This window comes from Mobula birostris, chromosome 27 (assembly GCF_030028105.1).
Source record: "Mobula birostris isolate sMobBir1 chromosome 27, sMobBir1.hap1, whole genome shotgun sequence".
NCBI lineage: Eukaryota > Metazoa > Chordata > Chondrichthyes > Myliobatiformes > Myliobatidae > Mobula > Mobula birostris.
In genome coordinates, this window is record NC_092396.1 from 15,417,911 (window position 1) to 15,438,689 (window position 20,779).

Genomic DNA, 20,779 nt, shown 5'->3' on the forward strand with positions numbered 1-20,779 from the left:
CAACCTTTCTGTTTCTTCCAACATTTCCTGCTCCTCCACCGATCTTGGTATCATCCGCAAATTTAGCCACAAAACCATTTAATCCATAATCCAAATCATCGATGTATATCGTAAAAAGAAGCGGCCCCAACACCAACCCCTGCGGAACACCACTAGTAACCGGCAACCAATCAGAATAGGATCCCTTTATTCCCACCCTTTGCTTTCTGCCTATCAGCCAATGCTCCACCCATTTCAATATCTTTCCTATAATTCCATAGGCTCTCATCTTATTAAGCAGCCTCATATTCGGCACCTTATCGAAGGCCTTTTGAAAGTCCAAATACACAACATCCACAGCCTCTCCCTTGTCAATCTTATTCGAGATTACCTCAAAAAATTCCAATGGGTTGGTGAGGCAGGATCTTCCCTTCATGAAACCTTGCTGGCTTCAGCCTATCTTTTCATGCACCTCGAGGTATTTCATAACCTCGTCCTTGAGGATTGACTGCAATATCTTTCCAACTACCAATGTCAGACTAATAGGTCTGTAATTTTCTTTTTGCTGCCTCCTTCCTTTCTTAAGTAGCGGAACTACACTTGCAACCTTCCAGTCCTCCGGAACCACGCTAGAGTCTATTAATTCCTGGAAGATCATTTCCAATGCTTCCACAATCTCCAAAACCACCTCCTTCAGAACCCTTGGGTGCACCTCATCCGGACCGGGAGACTTATCTATTCTTAGTCCACTTAGCTTCCCAAGTACTTTCTCTCTAGTAATCTTGACTGTACCTAATTCTATTCCCTAATACCTCTGGCTATCAGGTATATTGCTAATGTCTTCCACTGTGAAGACTGATGCAAAATACTCATTCAGTTCCTCCGCCATCTCTTTGTTATCCATTATAATTTCTCCAGCAGCATTTTCAGTCGGTCCTGTATCTACCCTTGTCACTCTTTTACTCTTCATATATTTAAAAAAAACTCTTAGTATCCTTTTTTATGTTAATCGCCAACTTCCTTTCATAATGCATCTTTTCTTTCCTAATGACTTTCTTAGTTTCCTTCTGTAAGTTTTTAAAAGTCTTCTAGTCCTCATTTTTCCCACTAATTTTTGCTTCCTTGTACGCCGTTTCTTTTGCTTTTATTTTTGCCTTAACCTCTCTTGTTAGCCACATTTGTGCCATTTTTCCATTCATGATTTTCTTTTTTCTGGGAATATATTTTTCCTGCATTTTCCTTATTTCTTGTAGGAATTTCATCCAATTCTGCTCTGCCGTCCCTCCATCTAGCTTACTTTTCCAATCGACTTGGGCCCATTCCTCTCTCATACCACTGTAATTTCCCCTGTTCCACTGAAATATCGATACACCTGATAACAGCTTCTCCTTTTCAAATTTGAAAACTGAATGATCACGACTTCCAAGGGGTTCCTTTACCTCCAGCTCCCTAATCGACTCAGGTTCGTTACACAGCACCCGATCCAAAACAGCCGGTCCCCTGGTGGGCTTCTGGACAAGCTGCTCCAAAAAGCCATCCTGTAGGCATTCTACAAACTCCCTCTCCTGAGATCCATTACCTTCCTGACTTTCCCAATCCACTTTCATATTAAAATCCCCCGTAATTATCTTGACATTTTCCTTCTGACACGTCTTTTCAATTTCCAGCTGCAACTTGTAGTCCACATCTCGGCTGCTGTTTGGAGGCCTGTATATAACTGCTATTAGTGTCTTTTTACCCTTGCCATTTCTTAATTCTACCCATAAGGATTCTACCTCTTCTGATCCTATGTCCCTTCTTTCTATTGATTTGATATCATTACTTACCATCAGGGCCACACCACCCCCTTTACCTACCTTCCTAACTTTCCTATACACTGTGTATCCTTGGATATTCAGCTCCCAATCACATCCATCATTTAGCCATGACTCGGTGATGGCCACAATGTCATATCTTTTAACCTGCAGCTGTGCAACAAGGTTAAATAAGGTCAGTAAGTTCTTAAATGTTAAATAAAAGTTGTGAAAGTAATGGAGGTGGAAGCTAATTATGTGGCTGGCATGTATTCTGATTGCTCCTTCCCTTCCTACGTGGAGTCCCTAATAAATTGTATTTTAGACCCTTTCTGAGTGTCACATTTCACAAGCCTGCAAACAGTTACTACCAGTAGTGCCATGGTGAAACTCACTTGAAGCCCATCTGTAGCAAACCGTCTGTGGATAGTGTTCAACATCAAAACTTCTGTATTTGATTTTCACCAATCCTCGTGGTCAACATGTTGCATCCTGATGGTCACCATAGGATGCAACAACAATGGACAGCCTACCTCTTGAGTTAATATCTGTATCAGGATTGGATCAGATCATGAGAAGGCTATTGACCATCTTCATCCTGTTTAGTACTTAAGCCATTGACACTTGCAGTTTAGAGGAGCAACACCTCATATTCAGTTTGAGTAGCCTCCAAATTGACAGTATGAACATCGATTTCTCCAATTTCTGGTGGTTTCTCCTTCCTCCTCCTTCTCTCCTTTTCCATTCCCCATTCTGCTTCCCTCTTGCTCCTTCCCACCTGCCAACCATCCCTCTTTGTGTGCCCTTCCTTCCCCTTCTCCCATGGTCCAGTCTCCTCTCCTATCAGATTCCTACTTCTGCAGCCCTTTACCTTTCCCACCTATCACCTCCAAGCTTCTCATTTTACCCTCCCTACCCCATTCACCTATCTTCCTCCTCATCTGGCTTCTTCTATCACTTTCCAACTTGTACTCCTTCCCCTCCCTCCATCTTTTTATTCTGGCTTCTTTCCACTTCCTTTCCAGTTCTTATGAAGGATCTCTCTCTTAAATGTCAATTGTTTATTCCTCTCCATGGATGCTGCCTGATCTGCTGAGTTCCTCCAAAGTTTTGTGTGTGTTACTCTGGATTTTCAGCATCTGCCTTTGCCTCATGATCTTAATATCCAATTTTAATAAGTCAGTCAAAATAAATGTAAAATTAATATACCTAGCAACAATTTCAGGTTTGTTTTTCCAATTTTCTGTGTAGAATACTCTCGTGACTTCACCCCTAAAAGATGAGTTTCTGATTTTGAAGAATTGTCTCCTTTTACTAGACACCTAGAAATTTTAGTTTGTTCTCTTTACAGTGTCAAACATTGATTAATTTACCATTTGAACCTTTTAAGTTCTAGAGAATACAATTTGTGTAATCTCCCTTTAAATTAATGTCAGTGTATCCTTCCCAAGGTTTGCCTAGAAGGAACATACAAGGTATTGGTTCACTAGGACTTTGCACCTGTAATATTGTAGGTGTGACAGAACAAGTTGGCAATGCTAATTCCCCTGCTAACCTAGTCCCTTTCCTGGTTAGTCACTCCTCCTCGTTCTGTCCCTAGTCTAGTTTCCCAGTAGTTCACACACTTTGACTTCCCGTTGTACAATTCTTGGGAGTTCACCATTCACACACCCCAACAGTAAAACAATCACTAGCTTGGCTAATCAAAACAATCCCTTCAGCTAACATGCTCCACTGGTTTATAACTCGTAACAATAAGGATTCTAGACACAGGTATTCCAAACAGTTTCATTTATTTTCACTCACACCATTACATCAGTTTTTAGACAGCAAAACGGCCCCAAAAGACCCGAGGGACAGTTTGGGGCATCCTAAAATAATGCCTGGGTTAGTGGGAGCAGGCACACTACACCCTACGCAGGCAGTTTTAAACCTTCAGTTCGGCTTTGCTGAGAGATGTGGAGCTTGGATTTGATGGCTGGTGAATAGTTATATAGGAAGGTTAATGACAAAGTGTGTCGTGGAGAAAGCCTCTGAATATTTGTAAATTTTTGTACATGTTTGTTTTCATTTGTGTATTTGTAAGTACTTCTTTTCTTCACAACTTTTGGGCAACTTTTGCTTTTTTTCCACTTGTCACTAAATACAACCCATTACACTAACGTGCTATTGCAGGTACCATCTTTTTTTTTCCAACTGGTGACCCTCGTCGGATATGCTTACCCACACCTAGAAATAAAAACAGTGGAGGTGTTTTATTTTTAAGAACAACTGTAGCAGCTCATTTATTGTACTCCAAAACCTGAAAACAAACTGTGGTAAAACACACTTTACATAATTACATCATCACATCAGGCCAGCCTCAATGTTGAATGCCAACTCAGTGTTGAATTATGTACGTTTCCAGCAATTACATTACCCTAAAATATAAAGTCTGGACTCTTGTGATTTAGATATAAACCCAGTATTCCAATGGCTATGGACAATTTCATGTACCTTTTCGTAACGTTCACTGACATTTGCACTTGCAAGCCTAAGTCTCTTGGGATACTAATGTGATATTTTTCTTGTTCAGGGATGGTACATTGTGACATATGCATTGGGGATTTACCACCTGAACCTCTTCATTGCTTTCCTGTCTCCGAAGGTTGACCCTTCCCTAATGGAAGATTCAGGTACTGAGACATTAGTGGATTTATAAGAGTGAGGATTGAATATATCTATCAGTAATTTTTGGAATGGCATGCTCATGTAAAAACAAGTTTACTTTGTGGAAAGAAAGGCAATAATATATATTACATGATAGACTTTTGGAGTCTCCAAGCTTTTAGTAAGTTGATTGCCAAGACTGTACACAGTGCTCCATGTGCACTCCAACCAGTGTCCTATTTCTTACTGGAGTGCAAAGTATTTCACTGGCTTCCTTTAAGAGTTGTTTTTTGTTCAAGTTGCATTCTTTCTTTTAAAATGTGTACAATTTGTGTTTAATTTGTTTTTCATATGAATGCTGCTCCTATGATGCTTTGTGCCAGGTGAGTTTTCATTGCATTTATTATGTGGACAATGATTAGTTTAGTTTGTCATTTGCACAAGTATGGTGAAGTACAGGTACTGTTGCAAGAAAATGTTGGTGAACTCTTTTGCATTTACCTTGTTTTCTGCATTAATTAGTCATAAAATGTCTTATCTTCATCTAAGTCACAATAATAAAACACAATCTGCTTAAACTAACAATAGCTAATAGGCACTCATTAGTCTCATGAGACCATGGATTTGCACCTTGGAAAGTTTCCGGGGTGCAGGCCTGGGCAAGGTTGTATGGAAGACCAGCAGTTGCCCATGCTGCAAGTCTCCCCCTCCACGGCACCGATGTTGTCCAAGGGAAGGGCATTAGGACTCATACAGCTTGGCACTGGTGTCATCGCAGAGCAATGTGTGGTTAAGTGCCTTGCTCAAGGACACACACGCTGCCTCAGCCAAGGCTCGAACTAGCGACCGTCGAATCACTAGACGAACACCTTAACCACTTGGCCATGCGCCAACACCAATAATACACAAACAATTATACTTTTCCTGTCTTTATTGAACACATTTAATCATTCCAGTCCAGGCTGGACAAAGTACGTGAACCCTTGTATTTAATAACTGGTAGAACCTCCTTTAGCAGCAATAACCTCCACCAAACATTTCCTGTAGCTGCTGATGAGACTTGCACAATGGCAAGGCTGAATTTTAGACCATTCCTTCATACAAATGTTCATTCCATCAATATTTCTGGGATACCAGCCAGCCACCTTCCAGGTCATGCCACAGCATCTCAATTGGGTTAAGGGATGGACTCTGACTTGGCCATTTCAAAACACAAATTTTCTTTTTAAACCATTCTGCTTTTGATTTACTCTTGTATTTTGGATCATTGCCTTGTTGCATCATCCAACTTCTATTAAGCATCCAGTGATGGACCTCTATCCCGACATTCTCCTGTAAAATGTCTTGATACAATTTTGAATTCATTGTTCCCTCAATGATTGCAAGCTGTCCTGAGGCAGCAAAGCAGTCCAAACCGTGATGCTTCTTCCACCGTGCTTCACAGTTGGGATGAGGTGTTGGTGTGCAGTGCCCTTTCTCCTCCAAACAAAGCGGTGTGCATTTCTGCCAAGAAGTTCAACTTTTGTCTTATCTGTCCACGGGACATTGGCCCAGAAGCGGAGTGGAACATCCAAGTGGTCTTTTGCAAACTTCAAATGTGCGGTAATGTTTTTGTTTTGGAGAGTAGTATTTCCTCCATGGTGTCCTTCCATGAACACCATTCTTGTTCAGTGTTTTTCTTGTAGTGGACACAACTAGAGATTTCTGCAGGTCTTTTACTATTACCCTTGGGTTCTTTTTCTCCTCCTTCAGCATTGCACATTGTGCTGTTGGTGTGATCTTTGCAATACACCCACTCCTAAGGAGAGTAGCAACAGTACTGAATTTCCTCCATTTGTAGACAATTTCTCTTGCTATGATGAACACTCGGGTCTTTAGAAATGCTTTTGTGGCCTTTTCCACCCTTATGCATCTCTATAATTCTTCTAAGGTTCTCTGAAAGCTGTTTTGATCGAGTCATGGTGCACATAAACAAATCTTTCTTGAGAAGAGCAGGCTCTGACTTTGTGTCTTTTTTTTATAGGGCAGGCCATCTCTACAACCCATACCTCCAATCTTATCTCATTGATTGGAACACCTGACACCAAATAGCTTTTGTCGAAGGCATTATCTCAGAGGTTCACATACTTGTTTGAAGCTAGTCTGTAATTGTTTAAATGGTGTACTCAGTATTGATGAGAAGAAGTACAATAATGTGCAATTAGTTTCGGCAGATTGTGTTTGTCTATTATTGTGACTTAGATGAAGATCAGACCACATTTTATGAGTAATTAATGCAGAAAATCAGGTAATTGCAAAGGGTTCTCAAACTTTTTCTTGCAACTGTACAATGGTAAAACATGGAGCAGCAGCATCACAGGCAAAACACAATATAAGTGATACAAGACGGTAAAGGGAAACAAAAGACTGTGTCTATTACAAGGATTTAAGTGCACGAAAAGTCAGAGACTAGTCAATGATAGAGTTGCACCTTTGCTGAGGAAGGCACAGGTTTTTGCAGGTTCGTTCAAGAACCTGGTGATTGTAGGAGTAGTAAACAAAAGTAATAAACCTGAGTAATTTGAAGATTGGAAGTATTTCAGAGAAAGTCCCTCATGCTGGACAATTTTTTGCATACCTTTTGTATTGTGTTCAAGTCATATTGCTCAGGCACAATGCTAGCATATTGTGTTGTTCAGTAGTGTTCTGGGTTCTTTCAATCACCAGCATTACAAATTTATCTGCAGTGTTGCTTTTGGGTGTATCTAAGCAAGGGATCAAGCTACACCTGCCATAGATACAGCAACAGGATAATAGATGTTCTTTAAAAAATAGCAAAATTAGAGTAGAAGTTTTAAAACTAAATGGAGAGGTGACATACCTGAGATGTCTTATCCATAGATAAGTATTAAGGAAAGGAATGTCCAAGACACGAAAATTGGTCAGTATGGTGGAGAGTTCTTTGACTTTTAAAAAGACAGATTCTAATGTCTTCATAGTGCATTTCTCAGGAGAGGATTACAAAGATTGGTGAGTTTCATTAAATGAGTCAACAGAACAGGTTTAATGAACTGAAGAGATGTGGCCAGTCCATCTGCCTTAGAAAAATGGAGGAAATATCTGTTTTCAGAAATAAAAATACTAAGTTGAGGTTATTGTCAAACACGCACAAGTGCAATGGAAAGACCTACTGCAGCAGCATTCACAAGAAGTGATCACTGATTACAGCCTTGCCAAAGACTCATCTTGTACCATTGAATTCCATTCAGCACCGGCTACAGGATAGTGATAAATGGACACTCGTGCTATCAAAAAATCTGCTCAGTCATATGCAACCTACCATTGCAAATACATGCTGTCTTTGATTAGCTCAGTCTAGTGCAAATGCTCAGTCCCTGTCTCTGATGATAGATTCATCAATAACGTCAGCTGGAGACTTTATTCATTGAACAGTTGCCACTTGAAGACAACTGTCATGAGTAGGCATGCAAGTGAGAATAAAATGTTGTTTACATTGGATTTTTTTTCTTGTATCGTAGAAACTACAAAACTATCAGATTATCATTGAAAGGGAAAATTTGTTGAGGATTCTAAAAAGAATATCTCCTACAGTTTGATTTGATAAACATCACTCATGATTTCACAGGGCTGGTTTCAGGGTTGCTTTTAAACCACCTGATATTCCTAAAGTAGTTTTGAAAACATTTGATCTCAAAAGATATTGTGCTTAGCATATCTAAAATAGTGGTTACAGTGATTTCAGAATATAAAACCCACAACAGAGTTTTCTCTTGCAAAAAGACACAGTAGCATAGTGGTTAGTGTAGCGGTTCAGTTCTGCTGTTCTCTGTACGAGGTTTGTACCACCTTTCTGTGACCCCACAGGTTTCCTCCAGGTGCTCTGGTTTTCTCCCACATTCCGAGACACATACCAATAAGTATGCCATATGGGTTTAATTAGGTGGCATGGGCTTGTTGGGCCAGAAGGGTATGTAACTAAATATTTAAAAAGAAAATAAGCCAGGATAAAACTACTGGTTATAAGACAGCACTACACTGTCAACTATAAATTTATGCAGAACAGGAGTGTCACAAGGATATAGTTGGTAACAGTGTAAACACGAGAAAATCTGCAGATGCTGGAAATTCAAGCAACACGCAAAATGCTGGTGGAACGCAGCAGGCCAAGTAGCATCTATAGGGGCCCTTCTTACCCCATCCCTTATTTATTTGTATTCCCCCCCTTTTTTTTCTTCTCTCTCTGTCTCTCTCACAAACACTCCTTGCCTGCTCTCCATCTTCCTCTGGGCTTCCCTCCCCCTTTTTTTCTCCCTAGGCCTCCTGTCCCATGATCCTCCCCCTTCTCCAACTCTGTATCCCTTTTGCTAATCAATTTTCCAGCTCTTGGCTTCTTCCCTCCCCCTCCTGTCTTCTCCTATGATTTCGGATCTCCCCCTCCCCGTCCCATTTTCAAATCTCTTACTATCTCTTCTTTCAGTTAGTCCTGACGAAGGGTCTTGGCCTGAAACGTCGACTGTACTTCTTCCTATAGATACTGCCTGGCCTGCTGCATTTCACCAGCGCTTTGTGTGTGTTCATAAAAGTGTTGTTACCAGGGTCCCTTCTGTTGCTTCAGGTGGATGTAGTATTCCATGGTGCTACACTGAGAAGCACAAGGAAGAATTGTATATCCTAGTGTCCTGACCAGTAATTATTTATCAGCAAAAACACAGTGAGCATATTTGGCCAGCCATTGTAATCCTTGCCACTTACCTGGTCAGGATGACTTATTTCAGCTATCTATCTCAGTATTAGCAGCAAGGGTACTTCATGTGATCTTTAGAATATCACAGCCTTTGACAGAGGATAATGTCAAGGAGGAGTTTTGTCTTTTACAAAGTCTTTCGAATAGTTTTAAAATGTCGCTGGAGTTCTTTATTTAAATTATTTTTTTTAAATGCCTTACTATTTTTATCCTCTGCACCAAGCTCTGATATGCAGTCAAATGTATGTGGAATGCAATTGTCTGCAAGGTCCAGATTGTCAAGGCACACTTGACTATCTGAGGGACCCCAAAGTGTCTGGATTCTTGTGATGTGCCAAAATCTAAACGTGAAAGTCTGCAGATGCTGGAAGCCCAAAGCAACACACACAAAATGTTGGAGGAAATCCAACCTACCTGGCTTCACCTATCACCTTCAAGTTATTCTCCTTCCCCTCCCCCTACCTTTCTATTCTAGCTCTTCTACCTTCCTTTTCAGTCCTGAAGAAGGGTCTCAACCCAAAACGTTGACTGTTTATTCATTTCCATAGATGCTGCCTGACCTGATGAGTTGCCCCAGCATTTTGTGTGTGGTGTGCCAAAATCTATCAGTCAGAGTGGCCTGACTTTGCAGATCACCTGCATAAATTTGGGACTTTCTTTCCTAAAACTAGTGGAACATGGGTTGTTTCCTTAAGACCTGTTGTCCACATGCAGCATGACTCGGCCCAATGAAGGCTGATGTTCTGGTCGTTGTCATTACGCTTTTTACTGGACCTTGCTGTGTGCATTTTGATGTTGAGATTCCTGAATGCATTACCATTCAAAAGTACCTAGTTGCTGTAAAGCAGAGGTTCCCAACCACTTTTATGCCATGGACCCCTACCATTAACGAAGGGGTCAGTGGACCCCAGGTTGGGAACCCATGCTGTTAAGGGTTTTGTGATGCAATGAAGTCATGGAAGGCTTTATGTTCACATTGGTTTATTTTATTTTGAAGTTCTAGCTTCACAGCTGCTATAAATATATCTTTACTTTCTCTTCCCTCTCCAGATGATGGACCTGCACTACCGACGAAGCAGAATGAGGAGTTTAGACCTTTTATAAGAAGGCTACCAGAATTCAAATTCTGGTAAGTGATTTGTAGGCAAAAATAAGTGTTCCTCTACAGTGACATCAGTACCAAACCTAAGTAATTGCTTTTCCCTGCTTCATGCTATCTGTAATCTGGATTATCTCTTCCTGTGATCTAGTACAGCGGTCCCCAACCACCGGGCCGCAGAGCATGTGCTACCGGGCCACAAGGAGACGATATGAATCAGCTGCACCTTTCCTCATTCCCTGTCACGCACTGTTGAACTTGAACATAGGGTTGCCAACTGTCCAGTGTTTGCCGGGACATACCATATATTGGGCTAAATTGGTTTTTCCGCTATTCCCCCGCTAAGGTAGAGCGTTCCTATGAAACCTTTTGTGCCGAAATGGCGTGAAGCGAAGAAGCAATTACCATTAATTGATATGGGAAAAATTTTTGAGTGTTCCCAGATCCATATAAAAAATAACCTAACAAATCATACCAAATAACACATAAAACTGAAAATAAATAACACTAACATATAATAAAAGCAGGAATGATATGATAAATACACGGCCTATATAAAGTAGAAATCGTGTATGTACAGTATAGTCGGGAAGATTAAGCAAAAACCGATTTGTGGGGAAACAAAATCGGCACGTGCACGCATGCGCACATCACATGCGCACGTCACGCATGCGCACACAGGTGCCCGCACAAGGCTTCATGGTCATGGTAGTCTTTCCTGGGGTTAAGTGCCCCAGGATTTGACTGCTACTTTTGTCCCTGATTTGGGAGTGAGAAAGTTGGCAACCCTAACTGTAAAAGACATGTTGAGGTGAGCTTAACCCTACTTGAACACTCCCCCCACCCCCCAGTCGGTCCGCAAGAATATTGTCAATATTAAGCTGGTCAGTGGTGCAAAAAAGGTTGTGGACCCCTGATCTACTAGGAGAATAGAGGAACAAAATAATTGAGGACTTCTAGAGCTGAAGTGGATCTGGTAGTCAAGTTAGTCTAGGTTAGATACTTTGCATTGTGAGTTAAGGTTATTAATGTATTAAACTGCTTCTGAGTTGATATTGGCAAGGAAGGAAAAAGTGCTGGGACATTTCCATATTTCAGGAAAAGCATTGTGATAACTTTGGACAGCGAAAAAATAGTACCTTGCAGATTAAAATAATTACCAGCAGTAGGGCAGGTCAGTGGATACACTTTGCAACTTGGAACAGGGCATTGGTCCAAAATATCACTTGTTGGTAAGATATGAGATGGCAACGAGGAGGTGTACAGGAGTGAGATAGATTGGTTGGTTGAATGGTGTTGCAACCACAACTTCGTACTGAACTCTTGAAAGACCAAGGAATTGATTGTGAACCTCAGGAAGGGGAAGTTGGGTGAACATATACCAGTCCTCTTCAGGTCGGCAGTGAAAAGGGTGAGTTCCTGGATATCTATCTCTCCATGTGCTTATTTAATTTTTCCTGCGTGCGGCATCCAAGCTATTTGCCTTGAGCACTACAGATTACACATTGGAATAAGGACGAAAGGTTCAGAGGAACCAAAGGACAGTGGCGAATTGGATCCCAGATTGATTTGGTGGACGTAATAGGTAATGGTTGCTGCGTGCTTTGGAGACAAGGCAGTTGGGTTCCGTGGAACGAGTACATCATATCCCAATTGTTGTAATGTCTATTAATGATTTAGATCTAAATATTGGGGATATTATAAAAAAATGTGTAAATAATGTGTAAATTGGCTCTGGGATTGATAAGGAGGAAGGCTTTAAATTGCTAGAAGGTGTGGGTGGTCTGGTTTGTTAATTGGTTAGAAATGTGGCAAATAGAATTCATTGCAGTGAAGTGTGAAGTAATGGACAATAAATGGAAGGATGTTGAATGATGCAGAAAGAAGAATGAGTTTAAGCTGTGTGTGTGCACAGACCCTTAAAAGTGTCAGTGCAGTTTTGTAATAAGCTCCAGAAGGCAAAATGATACTATCCTTTAATAATCATCTCATAGAGCACAAGGGCAGGGACGTTATACCAGAACTATATGCAACTCCTTTTGGGCTACAGCTTACCACATTATTGAAAAGATATGACCTGTGATGATGTTGCCAGGAATGCAGGGATGGAAAAGATAAGGACAGGAAGTAGAAGTACACGAGGGAAATCTTTCACATACACGCTCTCTTCCAGGTCGGATATCTTGATGTGGAAAAATATTGTCATTCTTTTATCATCTGAGCATTGGACCTCATTTACCCATCACCTCTGTGGGTGGTACTTTCACAAGAAGGTCTGCAATTGTTCAAGATCAGCTTCTTTAGTAGTTAATAGGAATCAGCAATAATAGGCTGACCTTGGTTAAGCTTACATCCTGTAAAATAAAAATGTAGGAAAAGTAAATAAATTGCCAAGGAGAATTTTATTACTCAGGGTATGATTTGGATCATTAAATTTATGCACGAGAGATCTTCACCCCAAACATTCTTTTCCAGTTTATGAAGGAACAACTGCCTGATATAATTTTGCCTTCTAATAGAGGTATTTAGCCCAACAGGTCATGGCTCTTCATATAATTACTCATCCAAGTACTGTTTAAATGTAATTGTTTCTGTCACTATAACCCTTCCAAGAGTTCCAGATCCCTGTAGTTGTTTAGTTGTTTGGGTCCTTTTCTCTCTTCTAATCCTTTTACCAGTTACTTTAAATTTGTGCTATTTGTTCTACTGACTCTAAGGGATATGGGTTCTTCCTGTTCACTCTTTCTAAGCTCCTCATAATGCTATACTGTTCAATACCTCCCCTCCAAGTAAATACCACCCCTTCAAGTAAATATCTTCCTTCCTTTGTTCCAAAAAAAGTATCCTAGCCTACTTGATCTTTCCTCATAGCTGAAGGTCACGAGTTTGTAAGGTGCTATCAAAGTAACCTTTGGAAAGTAATTGCAGTGCATTTTGTGAATGGTTCTTCAGGCATCATGCACCAGTTATGGAGGGAAGGAATATTTTAATTACTGATAAAGCAAGCAGCTTTGCTCTGTTACCAACTTTCTTGGTTCATATTGAAGCTGCATGTACTTGGGCAAGTGGAAAGTATTCCATCACTGCCCTGATTCAAGGTCTGTGGTTGCTAAATAAACTTGGGGAATTCAGCGTTTCAGTCAGTTAGTGTGAAATACCTGACTCTAACATGCTCTTGTCCTTAACTGCATTTTACATGGTTGGCCGGAAGTGAGCTGCGGAATGTTGAACGTGGTGGGTTTGACACATTGAGAGGAAATGCTTAATTTTCTAAGGAGGTACAATGAAATTTAAATGTTGAACATTCAGTGAATAACCACTCGTTTAAGCTTGTGAAATGAAGGTCATTAAGAAAGTAGTTGGGGCAAGGACACTGCTTGGAAAATTATTGTGATAAATCCTGGGCAGAAATGGCTATCCTCCATCAACTGTGTCCACCATTGTGTGAGTGATGGTAACCAATGGAGGCTATCCTGTTGATTCCACTGACTTTAGCTTTACCAAGGTTTGGTCAAATTCTGCTCTCATATCAAGGGAGATTGCTCTTACTATTTTGTATGTTTGAACTATGAATTTGAGATCTGAATGAGTGGCCTAAATGAAACAAAGTAAGAATTAATGAGAAGATTATTGGTTAGTATGATGGATGATACAGTGCCTATAAGAAGTATTCACCCCTCTTGGAAGTTTTCATGTTTTATTGCTTTACAATGTTGAATCACAGTAGATTTATCTTTTTTTTATACTGATCAACAGAAAAATACTCTTTCATGCCAGTGTGAAAATAGGTCCCTACAAAGTGATCTAAATTAATTACAAATATAAAACACAAAGTAATTGATTGCATTAGTATTCACCCCTTTTAATACGACACACCAAATCATCACTGGTGCAGCCAATTGGTTTTAGAAGTCATGTGATTAGTTAAGTGGAGATCACCATGTGTAGTCAAGGTGTATCTATTGATTATAGTAAAAATACGCCTGTATCTGGAAGGTCCAACTGTTGGTGAGTCAGTATCCTGGCAAAAACTACACCATGAAGACAAAAGAACATTCCAAGCAAATCCATGAAAAGGTTATTGAAAGGTACAAGTCAGGAGACGGATGCAAGAAAATTTCCAAGTCACTGAATACCCTTGGAGTACAGTTAAGTCAATTATCAAGAAATGTAAAGAATATGGCACCGCTGTAAATCTGCCTAGAGCAGGCCAGTCTCAAAAACTGAGTGACTATGCAAGAAGGGGTCTAGTGACGGAGGCCACCAAGAAACCTATGACAATTCTGGAGGAATTACAAGCTTCAGTGGCTGAGATGGGACTGTACACACAGCAACTGTTGCCCAGGTGCTTTACCAGTCGCAGCTTTATGGGAGAGTGGTAAAGAGAGAGCCACTGTTGAAAAAAACTCGCATGAAATCTCTGCTAGGTTTTTCCAGAAGGCATGTGGGAGACTCTGAAGTCAGCTGGAAGAAGGTTCTATGGTCTGATGAAACCAAAATTGAGGTTTTTTGGTCATCAGACTAAATAACACTCCACATCATCAAAAACACACTATCCCTACTGTGGAGCATGGTGGTGGCTGCATCATGCTGTAGGGATGCTTCACTGCAGCAGACCCTGACAGGCTTGTGAAGGTAAAGGGTAAAATGAATGCAGCAAAATACAGGGGAATCCTGATGCAGTCCGCAAGGGAAAATTTGGGAGAAGATTTGTTTCCCAGCAAGACAATGACCCCAAGCATAAAGCCAAAGCTACACAGGAATGGCCTAAAACCAACAAAGTCAATGTCCTGGAGTGGCCAAGTCAGAGTCTAGACCTTAATCCAACTGAGAATTTGTGGTTGGACTTGAAAAGGACTGTTCACTCACAATCCTCATGCAATCTGACAGAGCTTGAGTGGTTTCGTAAAGAATAATTTGCAGTGTCCAGATGTACAAAGCTGATAGAAACCTATCCACACAGACTTAAAGCTGTAATTTCTGCCAACAGTGCATATAAATACTGACTTGAAGGGCGTGAATACTTATGCACAATTATTTTGTGCTTTATATTTGTAATTAATTTAGGTCACTCTGTAGAGATATGTTTTCACTTTGACACAAAGAAGTCTTTTTTTCTGTTGATCAGTGTCAAAAAAGGCCAAATTAAATCCACTGTGATTCAATGTTGTAAAACAATAAAACATGAAAACTTAAAACCAGGGGGGAATACTTTTTATGGGCATTACAGCATTATTAATGACGCCAACCATCGAGTAACTATTGATTGTGAATAGACTATCGGGTAGTAATTTGATGAGATTGGGTTCCTGCATTTGTTTTTGTGGGCTGAAATTGAATGTTTAAGCCTTGTATTTTGTACTATTTTGCCATCGATACCCACTACCATTCACAACTGTATGTGACAGAACTTCATTTGATCAATTGAATTGGTCATCTTGTTCTGTCTGTTGTTTGCTGTTTTAGACAGTCCTGTGATATAATTTTGCATGCTATTTTTGCATGAAACTGCTGCAATAGCAGTTATGGAATTTAAACTCTTTAATAAATTTGGAATTTAAAAACCGGTTTCAGCAGTACTGGTCACAATACTAAGTGTTATAAAAACACATCTGGTCCACGTATTCCTTTTGGAGGTTGACCTACCTAGTCAGGTTGATATGTGACTGTAAACCCATTTTAACTGCCTTGTAGAAACCATTCAGTCAAAGGATAAAACTGGACAGACCACCCACCATTTGGCTGATATCTGACGCAGCACAGTTGCTGTCAGCCCAGTTAATGTTGTAACATCCTCCTCACAGACATCTGTGTAATGACAAATTTAGGAGTGCTCTCTAACAAGTTGAACGCCTGCCTGACATGGGTGAGTGTGACTTGTATTCCTTGATCATAATCATTGGTATGTCCTGCCCCACTGATAAGACAGACCCACTTACAAGAGGTACAATAGTATACAGGTCAGGAGGTGTAGTTCAGAAAGCCTTCAACTCCAAAACCCCAAGGTCTCATGGCATCAGGTCATTTTCCCTCAGCTAATGAGTAGTACATCTCCACTTCCTATAAAACTTGGATGAAGCACTTATAAGAACAGAAGTAGTTTGATTGGGGATTCCAGTTTCCATACTCCAGTGGCTTGGTAGCATTATTGTTGATTGAGCTGCCCAGTTTCTGAAGGATACAGCTGTACGATTAGGTCTGCACAGATTCTAAATGAGTCAGCATAAATCAAGTGGATGTCATTCTCGTCTACCTTTGGCAAATGAACCAAAGATGTGTCTTGTGGAGACAAAGTCTTATCTTCATACCTGGGAGAAACCTCCATACACAGTGTGGTACTGCCATTGTGCTAAATGCAACAGATCTGGCAGCTCTAACTGGGCATCTGTGTGGCACTGTGCACCATCAGCTGCAACAGAAGCATATTCCATCATAAACTGAATATCTGAAACTTAAAGTGCCAATGTTGTGAAGCTACAACACAGGGGTACGTATGTGTTAAACAGAATGCGATAGGCGGAACAAAGCAATATCACTGTCAACAAATCAAAGCTCTGCAATCCTGTCAACCTCTGTCAGCTTCCTCCTGAAAACCTACCTCACATGAGCTAGGCTGCAGCCATTTAGATTCATCTGATAAATCCTGGTATTTTGTTTTTGTTTTCAGGCACTCTGCTACAAAAGGAATTATAGTAGCCATGGTTTGCACATTCTTTGATGCCTTCAATGTGCCCGTTTTCTGGCCAATTCTGGTCATGTACTTCATTATGCTCTTCTGTATTACCATGAAGAGGCAAATTAAGGTAAATCATTTATTTCTAATTCATCATTATAAACACATTGCATACCTCCAGAACCAAGCTTGCAACAAAGTCTCTGCTGTTTACTCAGTCCTGTGGGACTAAGGGTGAGATCTTTATTTTGTGGAGATTCTCAGTGGCTTTGACTGCATACCTTCACACTTATAGTGTGGGGTTAGTTCTGGGAACAAACTTGCTGCTTAGTAGTGTAGCCTGCAGGGATATGTGTCATATATCTGCGTCAGGGGCAATTAAAAATTTCATGTACAGGAGTCCTAAACTACAGCTGTAAGACAATAAACAAGTTCTAGCAGAACAATTTGTCAAGGTAGCACTGGACTTGTTAGAACATTCTGCCTAAAAAAAATTGCTTTTCTGCAAGTTGTATGTTTTAGTGCTTTGTGACTTGTAGAGAATTAAGAGCCAGTTTCTTCACAAAGAGATTGGTTTCAATTCCACCTCATCAAATGATCCGACAACCTGACAGCTGTGCAGATACTAACAGCATCTGTACGTCTGTGTTGGCAACTTAAAACTGCCAACTTGGGTCAACTGGGACCAAGCCACAATGTTGGATTAGATGGGGGATGTCAGCTCAGTCCCATTGGTCACAGCCTCTGTCTGTGCAAAGCTGATTCTACAGTCTGGGCCTCTGGTATAGAGACTTTTGTGTGGAGGAGGTTGGAAATCAAAAATGAAAACAACCATTTGGGAGTATTGCACTGGGACTGATAATGAAAATGTGCACATGGCATGACAAATTCTGGAATTTTTCAGAAGATTACATATCATCTACAGGGAGAAAATGATTCAGGTGTGATGCATCTTCAAAGTAGATTTTCAGTCTTCACTAGCTTGTCTTTGAAAAGCTTTGTGAAAGTCACAAAATTGACCTTCGATAACATTAGAAGGGACTGGTCTGAAGAGGTTTTGAATGGTATTTGATAATCATGTGATCATAGTCTCTGGAATGGAAGGGGTTCTGTGTGGGAAATTGTTCTGAGATGCCAGTCTTGTTTTATTTTCTCTTCTGCCCTTTTAAACAGCACATGATCAAGTACAGATATCTACCATTCACGCATGGGAAAAGGATATACAAGGGGAAGGAGGAATCCTCAAAAGCATTTGCCAGTTAGAGAACATGCTACTTGGCACTCCAGGATTATTTTCTCCCGCCTCTTTACATATAAATATTGGACAATAATCGCAAGTCACGTGACTATTATTATCATGTTTGGTCCAACCTCTCGGAAGGGTACATTTTAGAAGGTGATTTAGTTTTGAGATTATCTTTTGGCGCTGAGACTTTGTCTTTATAAAATACAAACACTTTTTCCTGACCATTTTGATTTAATTTATAGGTGACTTCATTGAAATCTCTCTTTTGATTGTATACTGTATATGCCAGTTGCTTCAAATGTACTTTCACTTGTGTCATTTGGGGAAAAAAATTAAAATATCAACCCCCCTGCTCTTTACTAAAATAGATTTTATTTCAAAAATATGATTGCCCAAATTATAGAAGCTTTTGGCAAGATACTGTTGCAGTATTATGATACAATGTTGAATAGTTGGATAAGGCACAGCTCTCTGCTTCATTTACAGGTCCTAACAAGGTATTGAAAGCTTTCATTATTGAGGTGTGGGGTTTGGAAGAGAGGGTGATGGCATTGGTGAATCAGAGATTTTAAGTATCCGAGTTACAAGATGGGTGAAGTAAACCTCACAGCCTTTGAAAGCTGTATTGTAGGAATCAAGCAATATAAGATCCCTTTCTCCTACTATTTTAAATCCAAGAATCAATTTTAAAGAAATTGACATCCAGATACTATCATTGAACTTTAAATCTATCAGGCCAGATATTAGTGATTGAGAATAAATCAAATGTTATTAAAGTTTTATGATATGCACTCAAGGTTCTGAGCTTTGAACTAGGATCTGTAACAACTCGCAAGATCCTTGTGCCTGGAATGTGGCTTTGTTCTGTTCTTTAAGCTACTAAAGCTATCAGTTTTCACATATACCAGCAGGAGGTGGTTTAAGCTTCATCAAAGTTCCAATATTATACTTGGAGACAGCTGTGCTTACAACAACTCACAAGCTTGCTGTCAGGAAATGAGGAGACAAGTGGATTGCAGAACATTGAATACATGCTCCTAAGGGGTTAGAAGACTGCAATAACAAACTATCAATGTTCCTGAGCTTTGGCATTTAATTGGCCTAATCACTGGGACTCTGAGGTAGTAGTTGAGTAAGATGGTGGAATAGGGCAATAAGTACATATAAATAGGTTGTGAATGAGCAGCAAGTCAGGACCATTATTGGATTAAGCATTTGAAATTAAACTCCAGCTCTCTTTGGGAGTCTGTTGCTGCACTGTTGGTTGAAGAAGCACTAGGGGGTGCTCCTGGTCTACACAACAGCCAGAGATGCCTCCTGTACTCTGGTGATTGCTGGATGGGAAGTACGTACCCACGAGTTTGCGCTGTTTTTGGCCAAATGGCCAGTTGAGGCATGTGTGTAATGCCTGGCAACTTGAGTTGATCCATTTGATCATTGGTGATCTAGTAGACCAACATCTTCAGTTCAACACATTCAGGAAAATCAGAGTTTAAAACGCAGCTGATTGTTCCATCACCTTGTATGATTCTTGAGCTCATGACCCAGGATCGATGAGTTTTCCTGATTTATACCTTGCTGAACAAATAGGTTTGTGTGTCTATGTATGTGTAGGGTGATATGCATGTTATTCCCTCCTCAGTGTGTATAATTTGATTTAAAGCAGGGTTAAGATCGCAGAATATTTCTAGAGTTTATATTTAAAAGTATGAGAAACAGTTCAACCCATACCCTTTCAGAATTCTCATTGTCTATGTGAACTATATAAAATGTGCATGTTGAACCTTGCTTAGCACCTGTGAAACATGTCAAAGTCACCCACAACCTAATATTTTCAGATTTTATTTACCATAGTTGAAGGAAGGTTCAGCATGTTGCACATGTCTAAGATGTGCTAGTCTAAAGGGTGTACTGCAAAGTTGAGAGAGCAAAATAATACAATGTGCCCAGAGTGTTTATACAGAAGTTGCAAAGTTACTATTAAACTTGACTTCTTATTAAAATGTCAAATCTCGTTTGTCACCAATGGATTTGGATTGTTTTAATGTTGTGTTTTTGTTGTATTTAAAGGACAACAATCTTTTGGGAGATTTAAAATCCCACCATTAAATTTTTCCACATTCTCATTTTTGCCTGGCATTCCTTTTCTCACCTCCACACCTCACATTTTAGGATTTGGTGCTTTAAAGTTTGGAGAAAGACAGTCCTGTTTTGAACAAGTTATTTATTATTCCCCTGGAATTCACTTATGTATTTTTTAAAGCTTGAAAGTGTGCCAGAAATTAATGGATGAGGAATGTGGTCAAGCATTTCTGCTAAGAGCTGTTTCAGGACATTGTATCCTCCTCCATCTCTAATATCCCACTACAGCGAGAAGATTGAACCACCTATGGGCGACAGGTAACCAGTATCAGAAATGTTGTCCTTGAACTTTTTTTTACCCTGTGCCATGCCAGTAACCATTTGTTATGTCCCATATGTATTCAAACTGCACAAACTTCAGAACTTGAAATAAGACTCCGAATGAAAGAATAAGCTCAGCATTGCTGTGTAAGTGTGCTTGGAAACACCTTGCATTCCTTCATGATGAAGCAGC

General features: G+C 40.1%; 1 protein-coding gene across 1 annotated transcript in view; it reads left to right on the forward strand.

Moving 5' to 3' along the window:
• The window catches only part of rer1 (retention in endoplasmic reticulum sorting receptor 1), a 48,443-nt gene extending 28,134 nt beyond the window's left edge, over window positions 1–20,309 (forward strand). The window contains exons 4-7 of the mRNA XM_072245111.1: window positions 4,348–4,447; window positions 10,216–10,294; window positions 16,932–17,067; window positions 18,111–20,309. Of these exons, the coding sequence (XP_072101212.1) occupies window positions 4,348–4,447; window positions 10,216–10,294; window positions 16,932–17,067; window positions 18,111–18,200 (405 nt within the window). The 3' untranslated portion in view covers window positions 18,201–20,309. The remainder of the gene's footprint in view (window positions 1–4,347; window positions 4,448–10,215; window positions 10,295–16,931; window positions 17,068–18,110) is intronic.
• The last annotated feature ends 470 nt before the right edge of the window (window positions 20,310–20,779 follow it).